Source organism: Ochotona curzoniae, unplaced genomic scaffold, assembly GCF_017591425.1.
Source record: "Ochotona curzoniae isolate NIBS_2020 unplaced genomic scaffold, NIBS_Ocur_1.0 contig_2692, whole genome shotgun sequence".
Lineage (NCBI taxonomy): Eukaryota > Metazoa > Chordata > Mammalia > Lagomorpha > Ochotonidae > Ochotona > Ochotona curzoniae.
This window is the reverse complement of record NW_024465556.1, coordinates 22,050,635-22,073,805: the sequence shown is the minus strand read 5'-3', so window position 1 is coordinate 22,073,805 and position 23,171 is coordinate 22,050,635. Positions and strand designations below refer to the sequence as shown.

The 23,171-nt window shown below is 54.5% G+C and overlaps 1 protein-coding gene across 1 annotated transcript in view; it reads right to left on the bottom strand.

Annotated features, from left to right (window-relative positions):
- Nucleotides 1-9,173: 9,173 nt before the first annotated feature.
- ZMIZ1 (zinc finger MIZ-type containing 1) overlaps nucleotides 9,174-23,171 on the bottom strand; it is a 155,441-nt gene continuing 141,443 nt past the window's right edge. The window contains exons 16-24 of the mRNA XM_040976029.1: nucleotides 22,042-22,252; nucleotides 20,719-20,824; nucleotides 19,915-20,075; nucleotides 19,025-19,092; nucleotides 18,771-18,839; nucleotides 18,167-18,411; nucleotides 17,084-17,250; nucleotides 14,197-14,463; nucleotides 9,174-13,002 (exon numbers count right to left, since the gene is read on the bottom strand). Coding sequence (XP_040831963.1) covers nucleotides 12,895-13,002; nucleotides 14,197-14,463; nucleotides 17,084-17,250; nucleotides 18,167-18,411; nucleotides 18,771-18,839; nucleotides 19,025-19,092; nucleotides 19,915-20,075; nucleotides 20,719-20,824; nucleotides 22,042-22,252 — 1,402 coding nt within the window. The 3' untranslated portion in view covers nucleotides 9,174-12,894. The remainder of the gene's footprint in view (nucleotides 13,003-14,196; nucleotides 14,464-17,083; nucleotides 17,251-18,166; nucleotides 18,412-18,770; nucleotides 18,840-19,024; nucleotides 19,093-19,914; nucleotides 20,076-20,718; nucleotides 20,825-22,041; nucleotides 22,253-23,171) is intronic.

The window sequence follows — 23,171 nt, the reverse complement described above, 5'->3', positions numbered from 1 at the left end:
CTGAAAGAAGCTCTTGGGCCCTGGCTTCAGATCGGCTCAGCTCTGCTCTGGCCATTATGGACACTTGGAGAGGAAACCAGCAGATGGAAGATATTTCTCTCTGTCTCTCCTCTCTGTAAATCTGCCTTTCCAAATAAACAAACAAATAAATGTTTTAAAAAGATTCATTTAGCTATTTGAAAGGCAGAATTTACAGAGGGGATAAGGGAAGCGAGAGAATGAGAGATCTTTCATCTGGTGGTTCACTTTGCAAATGGCTACAATGGCTGGAGTTGGGCTAGTCCAAAGCCAGGTAGGTGTCCCATGTGTGTGCAGGGGCCTAAGGATGTGAGTCATATTTCCCTGCTCTCCCAGGCATGTTAACACAAGCTGGGTGGGAAATGGAACAATCAGAACTTGAACCAATGACAACTCTACCTGATATTCCACAATGATAGCCCCTGCTTTTGCTGTTTCTAGTTATTTTTAAGATTTATTTATTTTTATTGGAAAATCAGATATACAGAGAGGAGGAGAGACAGAGAGGAGGATCGTCCATCTGATAATTCACTCCCCAAGTGACCACAACAGCTGGAGCTGAGCCGATCCGAAGCCAGAAGCTAGGAGTCTCTTCTGGGTCTCCCACGCGGGTGCAGGGTCCCAAGGCTTTGTGCTGTCCCTGACTGCTTTCCTAGGCCACAAGTAGGGAGCTGGATGGGAAGTGGAGCTGCCGGGATTAGAACCGGCATGTTCAAGGTGAGGACTTTAACCACTAAGCCACAGCGCCGGACCTGTTTCTAGTTCTTGACCACAATGAACATCGCTGCTATGGCCACTGGTGTAAACTTTTATGTGCCAATTTGTCTTTACTTTTCTTGGGCAAAATACTTATATGTTCAGTGTCTGGGATATATAATAGACATAGGCTTACCTTTGTAAGAAACTTCCTGACTTTTTCAAGACACTTGGACTGCCATGAACTCTCACTGATAATGTGTGAAAATTCTAATTGTTCCACAGCCAAGCTAACATTTGCTCTTATCAACTTGTTCATTTTACGCATCACATGATCTTTTTTTTAATACATCTAAATCTGAATTTCCATCAGTGGCTGAAAGGATTAAGCAAAATGTGTGAAAGCCAGTGGTAGAATATTACTTAGCAATAAAAAAGAATGCTTATCCTAATAAAAATGAATCCTGAAAATGCCATGCTGAGTGAAAGCAACTGACCTCCAAGGCCACACAGTGTGATTCCATTTCTAGGAAGTATCCCGACCAGCTAAAGCTACAGAGAGAAAGTGAGTTAGTGCTTGCCCAGGGCTGAAGGTATAAGGTGATTGGAAGCTGGTTGTTAATGGGTAGAAGCATCTACATTTTCTTGAAGATTTATTTATTTTGATATAAAAGGTAGAATTACAGAGAGATAATATGAGAGAGAGAGAGAATCTTCCATCCACTAATTTATTCTCCAAATGGTTGCAATGGGCCCAGTGCAATGGCCTAGTGGCTAAGGTCCTCACCTTGAACATGCCAAGATCCCATATGGGCACTGGTTCCATCCAGCCCTGCTTTCCATCCAGCTCTCTGCCTGTGGCCTGGGAAAGCAGTTGAGAATGGTCCAAAGCCTTGGGACCCTGCACCTGCGTGGGAGACTCAGAACAAGTTCCTGACTCCTGGCTTCAGTTCAGCACAGCGCTGGTTGTTACAGCCATTTGGGGAGTGAATCATCAGAAGCTCTTCCTCTCTATCTCTGCTTCTCTCTGTATATCTTACTTTCCAATAAAAATAAAATAAATCTTTTTTAAAAATGCCCATGGTCAAACCACAACAGTTAAAAAAAAAAAAATGGTTGCAATGGCTGGAATTGAACCAATCCAAAGCCAGGAGCCAGGAATTTCTTCCAGGTCTCCTGTGTGGGTGCAGGGTCCCAAGGCTTTGAGCCATCTTCTACTACCTCCTAGTCCATCAGCAGAGAGCTGAATGAGAAGTGGAGCAACTGGGACTCAAATTGGCACCCACATGGGATGCCAGCACCGTAGGTGGAGACCCAACCACTTTGCTATGGTGCTGGCCCCTGGAGTTTTTGTTTTTTTTTTTTAAGATTATTTTATTTATTTGAAAGACAGCGTGGTGGAAAGAGGAAGAGACTGAGAGAGATCTTCTATTGCTGGTTCACTTACCACATGGTCACAATGACCAGGGCTGGGCAAGCAGAAGTCAGGAGCCTGGAATTCTGTCCATGTCTGCCACGTGGGTGCAGGGGCCAGGCATTTGGACCCACATCTGCTTCTTGTCCAGGCGTGTTAGCAGGGAGCTGGATCAGAATCAGAGAAACCAGAACTCCAACCAGCACCCTGATATGGGAATGTCAGTGTTACAGATGGTAGCTGAACCGAATGAACCACAGTGCTGGCCCCTTGGGCCTCTTTTTGGGGGATATCACAAATATTCTCCAGTTGTGCTGGTAAGTACATCTGATGCTGCTGGATCAGGCACTTTACCTGGGTGAATCGTGTGGCCTGGGAATTGTATCTCAACACAACTGCTCCTTTAAGGACTTATTTATTTATTTATTTGAAAGTCCAAGTTACAGGGAGAGACAAAGAGATGGAGAGAGACAGAGAGAAACAGATCTTGATCTGTCAACTCATTTGACGATGTCCCCTGCAGCCAAGAGCTCCTTCGGGGCTTCTCACATGAGTATCAGGGGCCCAAGCATCAAAGATATCTTCCACTGACTTTCCCAGGCACGTTAACAGGGAGCTGGATCTGAAGTGAAGCAGTTCAGATTTGAACCCGCACCAGTATGGAATGCCAGAGTCACAGGCAACAGATTCGCCCAGTATGGCATAGCACCAGCCCCTTACTAAAGCAGGCTTTTGCAGATCCCCCCACCCGCCACCCTGCCCTGGTCATATCTAGCTGCTCCCGGCAGCTGCTTACAGCATCCTGAATTCCCCAACATCACCTCTGTTTCATGAAGGTCTGGGATTGCTATGGGGCAAAGTCAACTTGGAGTATAGGGGGTCTTAGTCAGCCAGGTGGCGACTGCCCCTACTCAGAACAGATCTGAAGGAGGCAGCCCTAAGCTGACATTGTAGTGAGTTCCTAAAGGGAAAACAACAACAACAAAACCACATCCTGGTGGCCTTTTCACTGGCAAGCAAGCAAGGGGTTACAGAAGTTACATTAAGCAGGTCAGAGCCAAGTTGAGCATGTCTAGAGTTAGAGTTGCAGTTGAACTTATTTATTGGAAATTGGTTCCTCTTTTTATGGGGCCCAGTTTCCAGGACCTGGTTCCTTCTTAGGGGAGGAGGGTCAATCTAACCCGACCGGTGACCATGGGATGCTCTCGTTCTATAATTTTTCACCCTGTCCCAGGATCCCGCCCCTTCTCCGCGCCCTGTACACAGGGCACTCGCCGCTGCGTGCTTCCACCTGCTGTTCTCTCTTCCTGCCTCAGCCTGTGCACCACAGCTCAGCTGATCCTTCGCTCCTCCCTCCTCTGTCCCTGTGTCCACCAAGCAGTTATTAGCACCTGTAGTGTATGAACTGAACACGCAGCAAGAAGGAGAGGAGGGCGTGCATCGAGTAAATGAAGCCTTAAACTCCAGCTGTTGTCCTGCTGGTCTCTACATTCCCAGGGTACTTTAGAAAAACTTAGCTACATTTATTTGAAAAGCAGATTTACAAAGAGAGAAACAGAGTATTAGGGCTGGCTTGATGGTTCAATTGGCTAATCCTTTGCCTTCAAGTGCTGACATCTCATATGGGTGTTGGTTCATATCCTGGCTGTTCCACTTCCCAACCAGCTCCCTGCTTGTGGCCTGGGAAAGCAGTAGAGGACGGCCCAAATCCTTGGGACCCTGTACTCACAAGGGAGATATGGAAGAAGCTCCTGGGTCCTGGCTTCGGATGAGCTGGGCTCTGGCTATTACAGCCATTTGGGGAGTGAACCAGTGGATGGAAGATATTTCTCTCTGTCCCTCCTTCTTTGTGTAAATCTGACTTCCCAATAAAATAAATATATCTTTTTTTAAAAAATATATCTTTTGAGAAGGCACAAGGAGAGAAATCTTCTATTTGTTGGTTCATTCCGCAAATGGCTGTAACAGCCAGAGCTGAGCTGGTCTGAAGCCAGGCACACGATCTGTTGCTCCCACATGTGTGCACGGAACAAAGGACTTGGACCATTTTTTGTTGCTTTCACAGCTGCCACCATCAGGGAGCTAGATTGGAAGTGGAGCAGCCAGGACTCAAACTGGTACCCTATGGAATGCTGGTACACAGGCTTAGAGTTAACATGCTATGCCATGGTACCACTCCACCAGGTTGTACCGTTATACTCTTCCATTTCAACCCTGATTCATGTGATTCATGTGAATATTCACAAATCAACAGCAGATCTGGGTGGTAAGGTTGGGAACTCTGAGAGCAGGGACCAGGCCTGGCTCTCCTGGGTGTCAGAATAAGGACAATGTCTGCATCTGCACTGTCCACCACCGTCTCTAGAACCCTTTCACAGCTATGGTCTCATCTGCTCCCTTTGCCACACCTCCCCTGCCCTTCCAGTGAGGAGCTTGGGAGAAGAGATGAGAAGGCAGGATGCCTGCTGCCCAGATGAGGCTGTGAGGCACTAGGAGGATAGCTGAAGAACTGGGGCAGGAAGCAGGCCTCTCACTTCCTACCTTAGGCTGGCTGCTTAGCTTTCTGATGGCTGAGGATGAGTGTTCCCTCATAGGAAAATATTTCCAGGCTCAGCCATGTTCATAGTTTGCCCTGGGGAAGTCACTACGTCATGGTATTGCCTGTTATTTCACTACTCAGGTTGTGGCTGTCAGCCTGTCTTAGGTGAGTCAGCCACACCTGAGCATCTTGTCCCTGGAGGCAGGCAGTTGACCAGGGCAGCTACCAGGAGAGGATCCATCTGAAGGAAGCCAAGGGGGTGTGAGCGACGCTCATGTGGTAAGGATGACTCACAGCATCCCGCACTGGGACCCTCCCCTCCCAGGCCTGCAGTGTGACTGCTCCTCCTTGCACCTTCTAGTCTGGTCCCATAGCAGCCCCAGCTGCCTCCTCTTTTTACTTGCCCGGGCGCTGAGGGTAGGGAGGGGATTGCCCACCTGGGGACATTCTCATAGTCTCCAGTTTTGGAGGGAGGATATTTCTGTTACCCACCACCACTTACTGGTATCAAGTCCTGGGACCCCTGGAGGGGACCCTGGGTCAGAGTGTCTCCTTCCTGACCCCAGAGCTGGAGGGGAGGGCTCACAGGTTCTCGTCCTGCTCCTCCACCTGTACACATCTGGGCAGCAGGCGTCTGGCTCATTCAGGGATCACAGCTGGTGGCCACCTCTCCGGGCCCAGGAGACTGTCCCCTTGAGTAGAGGCTCCAGCCCTTGACCTGCTAGTCCTTGAGGGGACTCAGGTAGCCCAGGCCACCCCAGCTTGCTGGCTAAAGCCATCCTGAGGCTGTCCTAACTCAGGCCTGGAGTCCCAACTGCCAGGATCGGATTGGAGATAGCTGGCCTTGAGCAGCCAGGACCCCGTGGGCACCTCTCCCTCTCTGCATGGCTGATTCCAAGAACTGGACTTGGTACCTGGGGTGCTGCAGGTGCTTGGCCCTGTGAGAGCCATCGGCCTTGCTCCCTTTGACATCAACATGACTTTCTTCCCAACACTTGCCTTGACTCCCAATGGCGAGAAGCCGTCTACTGCACTCTGCTCTGAGTGTGCATCGCCAAGTAACTCCTCCATCTCCTGGCAAGGACAGTGCGGTACACCTGTTCCAAATCACGCCACTTCAGTTCCTGGGTTTGTTCCTCAGGGAGAAGTGACAGCCCACCTTTAAACACACACACACACCTCTGTCATGTCTGACCATCAGCCATCTCTCTCATTCTGCAAGTACTCTGACTTGTTTTGGAGGAAGTCTTTCTCTGCATCTGTTTTCATAAGTCAACATAACCCAGGATGGGTTGGGTGCAATAACGTAGCAGTTAAAGTCCTCGCCTTGAACGTGCCAGGATCCCATATGGGCACCGGTTCTAATCCCGGCAGCCCCGTTTCCAATCCAGCTCCATGACTGTGGCCTGGGAAAGCAGTTGAGAATGGCCCAAAACTTTGGGACCCTGCACCCACATGGGAAACCCTGAAGAAGCTCCTGGCTCCTGGCTTCAGATTGGCTTTGCTCTAGCCATCACAGCCACTTGGAAGTAAACCATCGGATGGAAGATTTTCCTCTTTGTCTCTCCTCCTCTCTATATATCTGCCTTTTCAATAAAAATAAATCAATCTTAAAAAAATATAGAACCCAGGAGCCTGAGCCTATTGGCAGTTACAGGTCTGCAAAGTTTGCCCAAAATTTATATATTTATTTTTTAAAATGTATTTATTTTTTACTTGAAAGTTAGAATTACACACACACACACACACACACACACACACACACACACACACACACACACACACAGAGACATCTTCCACCTACTGATTCATTCCCCAAATGGCCACAATGGCCAGAGCTGAGCCAGTCTGAAGCCAGGAGCCAGGAGTTTCTTCTTTGTCTCCCATGTGGGTGCAGGGCTCAAGGACTTGAGCCTGATGCCCTGCTGTTTTCCCAGGCCATCAGCAGAGAGTTGGATCAGAAGTTGAGCAGTCTGGAATTGAATCAGCATCCATGCAGGACGCCAGAGTCAAAGGTAGAGGATTAGCCTGCCAGCCCCGACCGAAAAATTTACTTGGCAAGAACGCTGATTCTCTCCCCAAATGTCCACAATCCAGGTTTCCTACCTGGGTGGTAGGGGCGTGAGTGCTTGAATTGTCACTCTTGCTGCCTTCCAGGTACTTAGTATCTGCTACTGGAAACAGAACAAGCTTAATGGAGGTTCTCTAAGAGAGGGCACAGACTTCCCAAGGAGTGTCATAAACACTCCTGCTCCCAAACCTCTTTCTGAAGCATCACAGAGTTGATACTTTAGGGTTTGTGGGCCCAGAGGCAAAAGTGAAGCTATGATGTAGGTGCTCATGTAATCATTCGTAATGTAGTCGCTTGACCTTGAACTTGCTGGATCCAGTCACTGAGCCCAGGTGTAAACCTAAGAGCCCTTTGGGACATCTTCCTGTAGATTGTCTCACCCCTGGAAGCCAATGTCTGAGGGTTGGGGGGAACAGGTTTGCCTGGAACCCCCAACTTGACCCATCAGCTGCCTCCGTGCAGCATGTGACATGAGGACAAGGCAGAAACAAGCTGGATTCATTCTTTCCTGGATGCGCCTTGAGGAAGCCGTTGGCAGTGCCTGTACTGAGGCCCACTGGCACAGGCTTCTGTCTGTCCCCAGCTTGCTTTCCAAGATTCCTTCCTAGGCTTTCAACTTCCCTCAGGGACCCAGACTTGCTGTCTGTTGCTAGTGGCAAAACGCCCTGACCAACCTGTGCCCCGGGGACCTCCCTTTTGGGCAATGACAGGTGCATTGTTCTCCACCACAACTTGCAACCAAGAATGAGCACCATGGAGTTGGGTCCTGGGCTCAGTGGTTCAGTTGCCTGCATCCCATGTTACTGCATCTGGGCTTGATGCCCCTGACTCCAGCTGCTTGCTCATGCAGACCCTGGTAAGCAATGATGACAGTTCAAGAGATTGGATTTCTGCCACCTACCTTGATCTTAACTGAGTTGTCAGCTTTCAGGTTGGCCTGACCTGGCCCAAGCATCGTCTTCATCCTTGCAGGTAGCTGGGGAGTGAACCAGCAGATGGGAGCTCTGTGTCTCAAATAAATACATGAATAAATAGAAGTCAGTTAGCATGCTTGACTCACCAGGCCCATGTGCACATGAGCAAGCATGCCCACCCTCTTCCCTTCTGCCTTGCAGTGTGCATCCCAGGCATGTCCCCCTCCAAGCTCTGCAGGGAGTACCCAGAGGTTTCCTGCTTGATTCGCTCTCCTCATTTTTATAAAGATTTATTTATTATTTGGAAGTCAAGGGTTACACAGAGAGAGCTTCAATCCCCAATTGGCTGCCAATAGCTAGAGGGCTAGGACAGAGAGAAGCCAGGAGCCAAGTCTCCTGTATGGGTGGTGAGGATCCAAACCACTTGGGCCAGCCTCCACTGCCTTTCCCAGGCCATTAGCAGGGAGCTGGATCAGAAATGGAAGAGCCAGGACATGCCTGGTGCCCATATGGATTGTCAGGGTTGCAGGCAGTGGCTTTATTTGCTAGACCACAGCACTGGCCCCCTCTTGCTTGATTCTCATCAAAGGCATTAGAACATGCAGAGCTCATTCTGAGGCACCTGCAGGCTGGGCTAGCCCTCTTAGGAGGCTCTCGCTGATGCTAATACCACCTTCTGGAAGGAACGATTATGCCTTCTGCCCGGTGCCCACAGCTCAGCACTGCCAAGAAGTTCCCTCCTGCCCATCTTCCATCTCCCACCCCACAGAGAAACTCTGGTCACCCTCAAGAGACCCAGAGTTGGAGGACATTGGGGGCACCTGTGCCTTATACCTGCTGACCCCTGCACACAAAGGTCCCTGGGTACACACTGTACATTCTGGGGGTACCTGTATGACTCCCAGTTCTATCTGTTGCGGGGGAAGCAGGCTGAGGTATGAGAATGATTGGCCGCTAGATTCTGACCATCAGTCACTTTCTGGAAACTGGGATCAGTGAGCCTGAGGGTACATGGGGGTATGCTGGGTGCTGAAACTGTAAGGAGGGTCAGAGACATAGCCTGGAGAGGGCCCCCAGGAAGCAGAGCCCCCATGGAAAGCTCTCCTTGGAGGGGGTCAGACGCAGGCAGCCAGAGTTGGGGCCTGCTTAACTATAGAACCTAGCTGTGCCATCTCTGTCCAGCCCTAAATGCTTCAGAGCCCTCCCTCTGGGGCCTTGGTCCTTAAACCCACAAAGGGCCTTAAGACCTGCCATCACTGGACAGCCTGAGCCACTGATGGCATGAGCTCCCAGGACCATGTAAGGACCTGGCCCCATCTGGATCCCACTCCCCAAGGCTCATTCTCCCTGTGCCCACCCACTGCCCTCTTCCTGGGTTCTAGGTGACTCAGTAACACCTAGAGGCCTTGGCAGCTTCCGTGTGTGTCCATCAGGGTGACAGGGCAGGGGCAGCAGATTGGCACACAAGAATAAGACCCAAACCAGCCCTTACCATCCACAAAATAGCTGACCGGTCAAACCTTCATTTTTTGTCCATTTATTTAGAAAAAAATTAACATGGGCAAATGAGATACCTCAGTGTTACAACAGAGTATAGAAATGTCTAGCAATAGTCAAATAATCTGATCTTTAAATACAAAATAACCACATGAACACCTAATATACAGGTTTCATCTGAATACATATTTATTAGATAAATATTAGAGGTCGCCACATCATCTAACTACATACAGCTTTGCAAGACTAGAAATCACAATTAGTTTTCTGACCAGTCGAGGGTATGAAATGATTGCATTGTAGAGACAACGTACAAGGACGAATGAGGGTTCCTGTGGCTGTCACTTTCAGGCTGCACTGGCGGGGGTGTCGATGTGTGCACATGACATCATCTGCGATCATGATATCAAAAATTATACAAAGTGTGAATTTGGTTACAATTTTCTTCTGAAGTCCCCAGTTGCTTCTCATTGTTTTCCATAGCACCCTAGAAATTACACAGGTGGCAGGACAAGCACGCTGCGGCTAAATAGTACATGTAAGTCAAAAGAAAAACAAAAAACAAAAACCTTTTCCACACAGGGGGCCGAGTATATTACATGAGTGAGACAAACGTGGAGAGCTCACAAACACTAACAAACGAGATCTAGTTTTTCCACGTAAGATGGAGTTCCAAGCCTCTTTTTTTTTGTTTTGTCTTGTAAAATAAAAACAATACACATTCCGAGAGAAAAGAATGCATCTGTTGACGTGTCTATTTCTCATTTACATATGTACACACATCCCTTGGGATCATGCTGCTGATATTTTCTTGTCCGGATGAGGCAGGCCCGGGTGTCTCCCCCAACCCCAGTTGGGGAACGCCTGTGGTTTTGTGGGGGTTGGGGTGGGGGGCTTCCATTAAGGAACAAGGGCTACAAGTTTTTTGTTTTTTTTTTTTTTTAAATAAAATGGCTACAGAACATGGAACACAGATAAAGCTTCAAACCAAGAAGATGGGGGTGACTGCCTGCTCTCTGCCTGGCGGACTGGTTTGCTGGCTGGCGAGTGGCGGCAGAAATGGACCTGGGGGTTGGATCGATGCTTGTCCCACAGGGTGGCTTGCCAAGGTCTTGTTTTTCTTTCCCTCCCCCCGCCAAGGTGACTTAGGGCTGAAGGCGGGAATCTGGAAGGATGGGCAGTTGTCTTCTCAGGCTTGTGCCTGCCTTGCTGACACGCTGCCTCTTGTTGCTGGCTCCTGTGGCAGCCTGCCTGAATCCCCACCCTTCTTGACTTTGCCTTTGTACCCCAAGGTCACCCTGGAAGAGGACAATCCCCCACTTCCCGCCCCAAGTACTAGGGAGCTTCAGGCACCACGATCCGGGTCCAGCCTCTCTTGGATGAACTTGCTGGTAGAGAGGCCTGCTTGGGAAGGGACCCAGGGGCTAGTGTCAGGTGCCAAGGCCAGAGATGACTGGGGTTGGGGGAGCCCGTGCTTTGGCGAGCATATAGCCTTGGGCACTGGGAAGCCATAGATAGACCTATGAGTAGAGTCTGTCTAGGCATAGCAGGGCAAGAACCTGCCAGGCAAGAACCTGGAAAAGTCACATTGGGCCAAGCATCAAATGGCAGGGAGTGGAAGCTTGGAAGGCAGGTGTCTGCCAAGTGTGGCTGGGGCAGATGGTCCAACACAGAGCATGGCCAGCTATAGGGCTACAAGCTGCCCAGCAATAGCTGGCTTGGAGATGGCTTGGGACAGTGGTCACCTGGCTTCCTGGCCCCCCAGTGCAGCCACTCACCCGGATGTCCCTCATCTGTACAATAGCCCTGGTTGCTTTTTTGTTTTTGTTTTGTTTTTTTAAAAAAATAAGAAGGAAGAAAGAAAGAAAACAGAAGGACTCAGTTTTTGTCATTGAGTCAGGTATTTTAAAAACACCAGCAAAGGCTATAACCAGGTCATGAAAATGTTGAATATTATCAAAGACGATACTAAAATATTCACAAAGATATTTACAAAAAGCATTTCTTAAAATAATTGATTTGCATACTGAACGCTATCTGGGAAAACCTCAACAAACGGGACAGAGGAAAAAAAAAGGGGGGTAGTAGGTAAGGGTGGAGTGGGGACAATGACAACTCCAACAGAGAACCTTGTGCCAAGGGCTGTTACTGAAGTCAGCAGCTGGGGCCACCTTCCCGGTACACAGGAGTGCTGGGGACCACCCACCATGAGGAGGGACAGGAGACCGACAGTGACCGAGGATGCTGGCCGGGAAAGGGCCCAGCAGGCGGCAGCAGGGAAGGGCGCAAAGAATTTACAGACAGGACCCAAGTGAGTGGACGGTCCCGATGTTAACCACGGGCTGTGCAGCTCAGGGGAGCAACCCACGAGCCTGGGACACAGGCAGACTCAGGACACGCTCCCCGAGGAGGGCAAGGCCAGACTGAGCTGGGCAGGGAAGGGAAGACCAAAAGCCGTCCCCGCTGAAGCAAGAACGACCTCTATAGTCAGGGTAGACTCGAAAGAAAGGGGAGGCAAGGCTGGCGGCCAAGGGCAGTGTCCGAGGCAGCCATGGGACGCACGGCAATGGACACAGCCCTGGGCACAGGCACAGACGGACAGAGGCTGCAGACATCCGGGACCCCTGTGCCTCCTTTGCCTCGCTGCCGTCCCTCTGATCAAGAGAACCAAGACACACAGGGAAACAGGTACCCCCTAGCACAGTCTTGGAAGGGTGGGTACGGGGGGGGAGGGGCGCTGGGTGAAGCAGAAACTGAATACATGGAGAAATTATTTACTTTCTGTCCAAGTCCAACATAATTGTCACTGCTTAAAAATTGGGGGTGGGGGTGGGGTGGGCAAAGCTGCAAGTGTGACACCAGCTGGCAAGCAGCCCCCAGTTCTCCACCCAAGGACACGCTCCCAACTGGGTCCATCCGTGCTCTCTGCCCTCCAAGGCCCGGTGCTGGTCTGACTCGGAAGGTCATGCTTCCCCCCCACCCCCACACTTTGCTCCACGCACTGTCCTGGTTCTGGGCAAGCCCTGAGCCCCTTTCCCACCAGTCCCCAAGCAGGAGTGGGCAGACCCTCTGTCAAACACACAAGCATGTCCTTCTTCACGGTCTGAGAGTGCTGTCAGGGTGGCTTGGCTTAGAGGTCAGGGGTCAACCCAAGGACCCCTGACCCCTGAGAGATGTTCCTTCCCAGAGGTTTGTGCTTTTTGGTGGTGGTGGTGGTGGGCAGGCTGATCTCCCTGCCACCACTGTCACTGCTCCTCCAAGGTCTGGGCCCCCACCCTTGGATTTCAGGGTAGGGGAGCCCTTTCTCTCAGGCTCCACAGTCACTTGAAGGAGGCTCTGGGCCAGGAAGCAGGGAGGGTTACAGTCTAGAAAATGGAAGAACTTTGGGGCACACTGGAAGGTCACCTAGAGTCGGCTCCCACAGGGACCAGAAGCTGTCAGTGCTACTGCCGCTGCCGGGCACCTCTCGCAGGGCCGGGTCCCCCTTAGGGGGTTGTCTTCGGGGCCTGCTCAGAGCGTGGGCCCAGGCCCAGGGCCGACAGGCAGGAGGTGGGCCGCAGCTCCACACGGCCTCCTCCACATCCACATCGAGGTTGCAGCAGGGGAGGGCTCCCCGGCCCTAGGCCTGCGCCTCTGGGCGAGGGAGACTGAGCCAAAGGCCCGGGCTCCCGGGAGGAGAGCATGTAGGGCAGACGGGGTAGGAGGCTGAGTGGTAAGGGAGGACTGGCCCCAGCGGGGATGGCCTTCAGTTGTTCTCAAAGAGGGACAGGAGGTCATCGTTACTATTGCTTGGCAGGTCGGGGGGGTCCAAGTAGGAGAGGAGCTCGTCAGGGTTGGTGAGTTCTGGAAGGAGCTGGAAGAGAAGATGCATAGATATCCAGATGATGGGTGGCTTGGGATGTGGCCATGTACCTTCCCTCCACCTGTCCCCTGCCCCCAACAATCTAGCCCCTGCACCTCGCCAGTAGGCCTACCCACTGTGCGCGCTCACCCACCACTCTCACTATGAATTCAACCCAGCTGCTGAAACCTAGGCTGGACTGGGCCCAGAAGAGCTGGGTAGGTCCCAGGGCAAGTCAAGCGGGATTCCTTCTTGCTCAGTGTCCACTGCCCCCCTTGGGTCATGCCACGAGCAGCCACGGGTCTCTGAGGAGCCATATGGTCCCTTCAGTTCCTTCTCCCCTAACCCCCGGGTCCTCCCTAGAGCTTGTTCCTGGTCAGGAGGTGGTGGACACGCCTGTGACTGGCCTAGGTGACGGACTGTCCCTCTATCTGCCCTGTGACCTGTTTATGCCTGCAAGTCTCAAAGTTGGGTCTGCACAGTGAGCCCTGTGAGCAGGATTCCAGTGAGAGCAAAGGGTGTGGGGTGGGCACAGTCCCAGCTCCCAGGTGGGCCTGGGCACTGGCAGGGAGGGACTATGTCCAGCCACCATCATACACGCCCTCCTCTAGATGGCTCAGGTCTCCAGCTGTCCTCTCCTGCCCATGCCACCCCTCCCACTTCCTCGCCCCCTTCCCCTTCCCCACCCTTGCCCTGGCACAGGGCGGGGTACCCTGGAGTGAGCAATGGAGCAAGCGCAAGCAGGGCATGCACACATGTGGACAAGAGAACTGGAGACAGACACACACACATGCGCACACACACACACACACACCACACACACACACACCACCAGCATGACAGACAGAGGGGCCCTGTCACTCCAGCCCCTGCCCTGCCTGGGGCCAGAGAGGGTGGCAGACACAAGAAGGGCAAGCTCAACCTGAGGGGAGGGAGAGGACCCTGGTGGAGTCTGGAAGGTCTTGGGTGTGAGATGGGCTGGGACTAGGGAACAGGATGGTGGCCACGGGTGGTCAGGAGGGGGTGGCAAGGGTGAGCATCTTGGTGGCACTTGCACTCTAGTTGGGGCTGCCTGGCTTGGGAATCAGAGGGCACTGATGGGGGGGGCCAACCCACTACCCACCCATGTCCTCCATGATCCCTCAACACCCTCCCCCTTTTCTCGGGCAGGTCCCGGGCCAAGGCAAGTGGTAACCCCCAACTTACATCCAGCGAAGGCTCCGGCATGTCGGATGCTCCCTGCGCTCCGGCCTGACCCTCTAAGGCTGAGGAGGGGTTAAAGGTCAGGTCGCTGTGTGGATGGCTGCTGGGAGCGGCCTGTGGCGGCTGCCGGGGAGGCTGGGAGGAAGGAGGAGGAGGAGGAGGAGCCCCACTGTGATGTAATGGAGGCCCTGACTGGTTGCTGGGGTGTGGAACGTGCAAACCTTGTTGTATGGAGGGATGGGGCTGGTCAGAGCTGCCAGCGTGTGGCATCTGTGGAGGAGGAGAGAGCGGGAGAGAGAGAGGTGAGGTGACGCGGCTCAGCCACGGATGCCTGGAGACAGTGACGCCCGACACGACTGGGGCGGTATGCACCCCTGACACAGTCCTGCTATGCATGGCCCTGTGCTCCCCGCGGGCCGAAACACATGCACACAGAGGCCTTCTCCGAAGTGGAGGCCCGGGAGACCGGCCTGGCCGCTCGGCCACCCCGCCCTGGACATTGGCACCACAACAAACAACAGCAAGGGCGGGATGGAGAAGCAAAATGGACATGCTCCCCTGGTGGTGGTGGTGAGGGGCTGTGGCCGGCAGTGGCAGCGTGGTGCAGGCCCTGGGCCCCGCCAGCTGGGTGGCGGAGAGCAGACACAGACACACAGCATGGGCAGGTGTGCAGCTCAGGATGGGGTCTGCGCCCTTCTCCCCCAAGTCCCCTGATCCTAGGAGCTCCCATCTGGGAGTGATGCTGGGTGCTCAAGGCCTCAGAGGTGCGCCATCCGCCAGTGGTGCCAAGGATTCCAGGTCTCCAAGGACATGGGGGATTCCATAGGATGATTTATGAAGGAGCTCCCTGCTGAGGCTGGGGCTGGTACCTCTCTGGCGGGTGCCACACCGGAAAATGGGAGGGTCCAGGGCTGGGGAACTATTGGCCCCCTTCTCCACTCCGAGCATACCCACTCTCACCCTCTGCCAGGGAGGGTCTCTCTCGCACACCATGCTACTCCCTGGACCAGGCTTCCTGAGCCCACCAGTTTCCTCCCTCTTTGCCACACAGAAAGCACTCCCACGTTTCTCCGTGGCCGTGGGAAAGGCAACAGAGCCCTCCACGCTGTTCCGCACATCCTACTTCCTCCACCCGTGTCTCCCAAAGCTGCCCCCTTGGGACCTGGCCCTGGCTACAGGGTCTAGCCAGGCTATACAGCATCCTTCCAGCCCCAGACCCTGAAAACAAGGCCCGATTCTGCTTGATGGTAGGGATGGAGAGGCCAAGGGGACACGAGAAGGGGGTCACCATGGCTTCCATCTCTCAGTGTGGACTGACTCAGGCCTGAGGGTGCAGCAGCAGTGAGTGGCTCCCCACCCCTGTGATCTGCCCAACTCAGGACAAGCATGTCCTGAACCTTCTGACGGTGGCTGTCCCCTTGACCTCAGCACTGGCTGCCACATCTCTGAGACTCAAAGTAGCAAGTGTTCTGTGCGCCTTGCTCGTGCACCTCTCAACCACGGTGTGGCAGGGGAGAGTGCCTGGGCAGGTCAGGGCCTGGTTAGGGCCTTCTGGCTGCTCCCTGTGCGTTCCTGCTCAGTTGGGAGTCCAGTTGCTGTCAGCTGGGGTCCAGATCTACCTGTGACTGCATTCCATGGCACCTGGCACAGGTATACAGGCTGCCCTCTGGCCAGAGCTCAGAAATGACGAAGCATAGGACCTAGGTAGGCAGCATTGTGGTGGGGTGGGTGTGGGTATTCTGAAGTCAGCCCACAGACGCAGGTCTCACTGCACAGAACCCCGGCAGCAGAACCCACAGAGGCAGGAGCAAGCCTTGTTGGGGACAGGAAGCACATGGTGTTCCCATGGCTGTTTTCCCACATGTCAAAGGTCTGGGGTATGGGTTGGGGAGGGGTCCAGGTGTCACCTAGGCACAGGATGCTAGGGGCATGGCTAAGGGACAAGGGCCAGAGGAAAAGCCTTACGGGGCATGGAGTAACTCGCAAACACCAGCCCAAATGCTGAGGCATTTGCCACCTGGCATCCTGGGGGGGAGGGGGTGGTCTCAGGTCTCAGCGAAAGGCTGATACCTACCAGCCCCCAGGGCAGCCCTGGGCCTAAGGCAGGGCCAGTCAGCATCAGATGTGCACAACATAACAATCCTACTGTCGCATCTTTCTGGGCCTCTCAAAGCAATGGAGAAGGCTGCTGAGAAGCCTTCCGGGTACCAATGCCCCAGCCAGCCCACTGCCAATCACTGCCAGGTCCTTGGGGAAAGCCACACCTCCTGATGGAAGAGGCCTCAGTTTCCCCCAAGCCCCAGCTGATCTTCTTCTCCTGGGTCCTGCCTTCCTGAGCACAGTCAGCCTCCTAAATCTGCTCCTCTACCCCAGCTTAACTACCCTGTGTGGATGCATCCAGGGCTCACCGGAAGAGGCCTTTCAAGCTGTGCCTCCTCCTGCAGCCCTCCACACAGCAGGAAGCCCATGGAAGTCTGGGGCAAGCATGGAAGGGGCTTCCTCCAGCAACATGGCATGTGGCACAGGCCATGGAGGCCCTGCCAGCAGGCAAATGGGACTCGCTAGCATTTCTTTCTGCAGGTGGGATTCAGGCCTGCATGTGGGACATGACTCTGGGTGGCTAGAAGCATGCAAAGTGAGTGGGCAATAATAGTGCATGTGTGTCCGGGAGCAGCCAGAGGCCCACCCAATGGCCACAGAATCTGATCTCCTATGGGTGAACAGCCCAAGTTCCTGGTCCAGCCTGTCTCCTTTGAGCCTCAGATCTAATTTTTAGCACCACCTCTGCCTGGAAGGGGGCTGCTCCATTAGATCTGCAGAGCGGCCAACAGGGGTGGGGGAAGTGCTGAGGACGGTGAGAGGTGCTCAAGGGTGAGGGGCAGGTACTCACAGCTTCCTGCATGGGGTGGCTGAGGGGCTTCTCGAGGGCGGCCATGTTGTTGGGCATGTCTGGGGGATGGGAGAGCTGGGGGGGCCCGTGCATGAAGTCATTCATGGATGTCCCTCCGGGGTTCCCGTGGGGGAAATCGAAGTTGCCATGGCCCTGGTAATTGTTGCCTATGGAGGGAACGAGACAGGAAAAGATGGTTGAGCAGAAAGAAGAGCTGGGAGTTTGTCAAAGCTAAAACCAGGTCCTCTGCCTTGGGGTTGGCATCTACAGCCTTGAGTTCCTGGGCTGTGCCATGTAGCAGCCTCATCCCAGCCTGGGTATCCCAGTATGTGAGCTGCTCTATTATGAAGGACATGCAGAGATGGGAGAGTGGACACGCAAGGCTCCTGCAGGGGCAAAGGATGCAGAAGCAGGCAGAACTTGACAGGATCTGCTAAGCTCTGTCCCCATGGGCTGCATTTTGTAGCCAAGAAGAGCCCAGTCCATGGTGGGCAGCCAGGTTCTGCCAAGTGCTAGAGAAAGCCACGTCAGATTCACAAGGATGACGTCAAAAGCCAGCCATCTGGCCTCCTCCCTGTCCTCTGCCATGAGGCAATGGCAAGAGACCCAGCATGAGCATGCTGGGGGTGCTGCTGGGCCCGCTCATGGCCTGGGGACCCAGAACCCCTGGGGCTTGAGGTTGGGCTGCTGTATAGGAACCAAGGGTATAAGGATGAAGCATGGTCTGGGTAGCAGGTGAGTAAAGGCCAGTGACAGCAACCTTGGTGGCCATAGTTTTGCTGTAGCTCCTTCTGTCCTTGGATGGGTGGGAAAACTGCATGGGGTAGGGACTATACAGACACTACAGAAAGACACAGAGGGTCTTGGGAAGGGCCTAGAATCCCGTGTGTGTGTGTGAGCAGCCTCAATGAGAACTGGCAGGGATGAGCTGGCACCTGTGTAACTTGGCAATATAGGTTGGCTATAGCAGCAGGGCCCATGTGCGGTGTACCACCTCTGCTTTCTTCTTACTGCACACTTTGGCTGCCATCACCTGCCCTCCATTTGCCCTGAGCCCCCAGTTCCTGGCCTGACCTTACCCACCTTGGCTGCTATAGTCGCTGTTGTTGGTGCCCCCAGGGGGTGGTGGGAGCGGGTAGGGGGATGGGCCAGGGCCCAGGGCTGCAATCATCTCCATGACATTGGGCATGATCATCTGGCTGGGGCTCATGGTCTTGAAGCGCTTGGAGGGGATGCCGTCGGGGTCGTCCTTGATGTGCAGGTCTGACTTGATGGGCACCGGCCGCCAGCTGCACGTGGGGTCGATGGTGACTTCTTCGAATTCGGAGCTGGAGTGTGAGAGGGTAGGAACACAGCTAGGACTCAGAGAGGCCAGGTCCCGGATACACACACAGGCATCTGTGCCAAGGCCCATGCTGAAATCTCAGAGCATGCTGCTTGACCTACACCCTGAGAGCTATGGAGATCAGGCCTAGGACAAGCCTGCAGGTGGGCAAGGCCAGGGCAGTTGGGCTCAAGTCTCCCACCGGGGGAACAGCTGTGTTCCTCAGAGCCCCAAGGTTAAGAGCAGACAGCTGAGGGCTCTAGGGTGGTCAGGGCTGTCTGTGTGTTCACCCGCCTCAGCTCAGGCTGCATTCTCACTGCCCCCTCCCAACTCCCCGCATGCCCCTGTCTGGGGCGCACTTACTGTTGGATGGCGTTCAGGATCCCCCACATGTACTGGTCCACCTCCAGGCCCTCGAGGAGAGCAGTTTTACTGGAAAAGGAAAGGGAGTTTAGCCTGGGGTCCTCGATACAAGGGCAGAGGGGCAGCCCTGCCCTCCCTGTGACCAGCGAAGGCTTGGCCCCACTGCTGGTAACTGCTGGAAGCACAGGTGGCTGCCCACAGCCCTGTGTGGTGGGTGGAGGAAACCGTGCTCCGGGGTGGGCCTCATCACTCACTTGCACACAGGACACCTCCAGGTGCCTCGCTCACAATTCAGCTGCAGGTACGACTCCAGGTCAAAGCACTGTAGAAGACAGACAGGCGGGTGAGACCAAGAGCAACAGGGCAACTTGCCAGGCACCATGCTGCCAGGGAGGGCAGGCAGAGGGGAGGTGGTGGGAGAGACTCAGGGCAGGGGGCATGAAAACCGGGTCGCTCTTTGCAGGTCCCATGAAGAACCGGCCAGACTCCTGAATGGTGTGCCCAGTGGCGGCATCCCTGTGCCACCCTCCATGCCCCAGATGAATTCTCCTCCAAGAAACCCTCCACTCAGGCCTGCTCACCTGCTCTGATCCCACAATAGTCCCTCTTTTAAGGTCAGAGTAGCCTGGTCCAGGCACGGAGGGCACATCTGACCAAGTCACTGTGCCCATGACATTCTCCCACTGGGAAGCCCTGGGGCCAGGCTATGTGCAGATGTAGAGGCGAGGAGGGTGGCCCAGCCCCTCTGCATGCATCCTGCCCCTAGGAGACATTTCCTAAGCCAGCAATGCTAGCGAGTGCGCCCCCCCCCGCCCCCAGACTGCACACCCTCCTATCACCACCTGCCCCAGCTGTGACAGCCACAGGCAGTTGCTGAGCAGCACCTGCTTGGGCCAAGGGCCTGGACACACACAGCAGGTGCCCTGCTCTGGGGTCCTGAGTGAGCCCTGGCACCTGGACAAGCCCCTGACATCTTGCCTGGGGCATGGCCAGCCTACAGCCTGAGATCAAAAGATAAATGATTGCTCGTGAGGGTGTGAAGGCAGCGGCTGATGGCCAGTTCATCCTTAAGGGTCAGTTACGGGCCTCAGTATCCCTCCAGCCCCAGCTGTGGGCCCTGGGGGTTGGTACAAGCAAGGCTCACCTGGACGTGCTTGCAGTCGTGGCCACGGGCAGGCAGCTGGATGCGTCGGAATGTGATGGGGCACTTCAGAGAAACCTTGATGGCCGTCTGCTCCACGCCGTCCTCCCCACTGAGGGCCGTGCTGCCGGACGAGGCAGCCACGCTGCTGAAATTGCGCTTGACTGCAGGGGGGGAGGCATGGGCAGCTGAGGGGTGCTCTGCAATCTCCCACTTCTTCCTGGGGCTCTACCCATCCTTACGGTTCCCTGGTGGGGTCCACTGAAGGACAAGTACATGTGCCCCAGGCCTCAGCTCAGACTATATGTGACCCAGATGGCAGCTCACCTTGGCGACACATGTGTAGGGCACTGGCTTGGGGAGGAGGCACTGCACAATAGGCCTTCATTAGGCAGGAGTGACTCCATGCAAAGCTGATGGAGACAGAGGCTGGTCCTGCCTGGTCTGATTCACTGGGTCTGTGAGGGTAGATTCTAAGCTAAGCCTCGCCCTCCACTAGACCTTGAGCAGTTGCTGCTGAGGCAAGGATCCCAGTCTGGAACCAGTCTCTGAGCTTATCTCTCAGTACATTCCTGGCTTGGGCGATCACCTCCTCCAGGAAGCCCACCTGGCTTGTCTTAACCATGACATGTTGTTTCTGTTGGCTGTGGGTGTCATGTAACTGGGCAGGTCACAGAATCCCCACTGAGCCCTACAAGTGCATTTGAGCATCATAACAGCCAACAAGAAAGAACGGGCACTGGGATTCAGGAGCCAAAGGTCAGCCCAAGATGAGAGCAGTGACCCGCTGGGTCCCCACCAACTCACTTTTCGTGATGCAGTGCTCTGCCGGCAGGAGGCGTTTCTTAAGGAGGCCTTGCAGCACAGAGCGGACAGAGGGCCTGTGCACCAGCTGCAGCACAAACAGGTGGGACTGTAGGAGAGAGAGGCATGGTCAGACCCAGTTCCCACAACCATCAGAGACGTCGCTGCAGGAGCCGGGAGTCTCTGAAGCCAGGCTGTGTCCTTTCAGAGCCCGGGCACCAGGCAGGGGTCGCCACTCTGCCTCTGCTCTAGGCTAACAAGAGGGGCTTGGAGACACACACACACACACACACACACACACACACACACACACACACACTCACTCACTCACTCACTCACACACCACCCCAGCCTGGGGAGGTTTAGGGATACGTGGTCTCAAGCCTGAAGTCCACTCTGCTTTCTGACCTCAGGGGACTCAGTTCCATCTTCACTGCTGAGAAGCCTTCCAGGATTGCACATTCTAACCACCCCCTGGGGGCTCCCCAGTGATCTGCAGTCCTGGGATGCTCATATCTGGCCCTGATGCCCCTCCTTATGTCAGTCCCAGCATTGCAGCATTTCCAGGGAAGCCAGCACAACAAGGCAGGCTGGGTGCTTCCTTGCAAGTCTGCCCGGCAAGCTGACTGTGTGCCAGGTTCTGCGGTCTCGGGGAGGAAGTGGGAGGCTGGCAGGAGGGACATGGTCCCAGTTGCACGAGCTACTTTGAAGGACAGGTGCAGACACACAAGGATTAGGACATCAGGGTTGGGTGAAGAAGGGTGAGTCAGCCCTGTGTTCAGGGGAGCTGGGGCAGTCACAGCAGGAACACTTCCGAGAGATGAGGAAAGAGCAGAACAGAACTTTGGAGGGTACAGAGAGATTCAGGAATAAAAGATGGGGGGCAGGTGCCTGGAGGAGTATGGGGGGATGGGCACAAACAGGAAGAGGCCACATGTGTAAAGCCAGGGTACAGTGGCTTTGGCCTGCACACACCTAAGGAGTGGCCACATTTTTATTTTCAACATTTGTTCATTAATCTATTTATTATAAGGTAGAGCGACCGGAATAGAGAGACCAAAGATTTTTTTTTCTACCTGCTGGTTCACTCCCTAAAAAAAAAGTGCCCACAACAGTCAGGGCTGGGCCAGGCCAATGCTAGGGGTCCAGAACTCCACCGGGATCTCCTCTGTTGGGATGGAAGGGGACCAAAGTAGCAGGGATGGGAAACAGGTGCACAGGTATAGGAGGAGGAGGGGCACGGTGTCTGGGCCGGCTGTGAAGGAGGGCAGGGGCACCCAGGAGATGGTGCGGGGCCTGCAGGAGGGGCCAGTGCGTGGCACTCACACAGCAGCAGGCGGTGACGGTGATCTGGATGGTGTTGCGGCCTGGCTGGCACACATGCTTCAGGTGCAGGGGCTTGTGTGAGGTCTTGTTGTCGCCACGCTCGATGGTGAGGGGCGTGGCGTTGACGCTGACCTGCACCGAGGCTGGCCAGTTGGTGTTCATCTGCCGGTCCTCGTGATGGTAGCACTTGAACTGCAGCTCCAGGTCAGACCTAGGGTGTGGTGGAGATGAGGTGGGGTGAGGGTCGGGGGAGGGCTTCAAGCACCTTGGAGGGCACTGCTACCTGTGTCCCCCACCATGGCTTCTCCCTCCCCCAGCCTGGGCTTGTCCCTTGTAGCCTGCAGAGAGCCCCTCACACGTTTCCGATCAAAGGCCAGCCTGGTACACACTGCCCTGCCATTTCCATCCAGCACATGCTGTGTAGCTCTGCTTGCTGTCTGTCCCCAGGGTGCCCTTCTGCAGAGGTAAGTGGTCGACCCCCAGGACAGATGCTCAGCTGATAAAACCAGCTGTGAAGCAGGTTCAGCCAACTTCAGATCCCCAAGGGGAGCAGTCCCCCAACCCAGGCCACCTCTGCTGAGCATGTGCTGGCAAAGGCAACTGGGACCCTGGAAGTAACCACATATGCAGGACAACCATGCAGGCAGCAGGCTGCCCCTTCACCAGGTCAAGGGCACTGCTAGGTGAAGAGAGGGGCTCCCGTTCGCCCAGCAGGCTACACAGGGCCCGTCCTTGTGTCCTCCTGCCTAAGTATCTTGGACATCCAAGCCAGCTTGCTCTTGCGGTCTTGCTGCGGCCAGCTCAGCCTGGGGGAGGTGGTGACAAGGGGCGAGAGTACATGTGTGTGTGTGAGGACAAATGAGCACATGCCCAGTGTGGGTCCCCCTCTAGTCCCTAAGGCACTTTCTGGGAAGCTGGGGGCAGTAAAGGGTAGACACAGCACCCCTAGTCCCAACCAGGGTCAGACAGATCCTTGTCCGAGGAAGGACTGAGCGGGGAGAAATGCAGGGAACTGGTCCTCCTGCAGGCCTGGGCTGTGGTGTCAGGCCAGCCCCTGGCTAGCCATGAGAACACACAGGCGCTGATCGACGACTCTGCTCTCACTGCTCATGCCTGTCAAAGATGGAGAG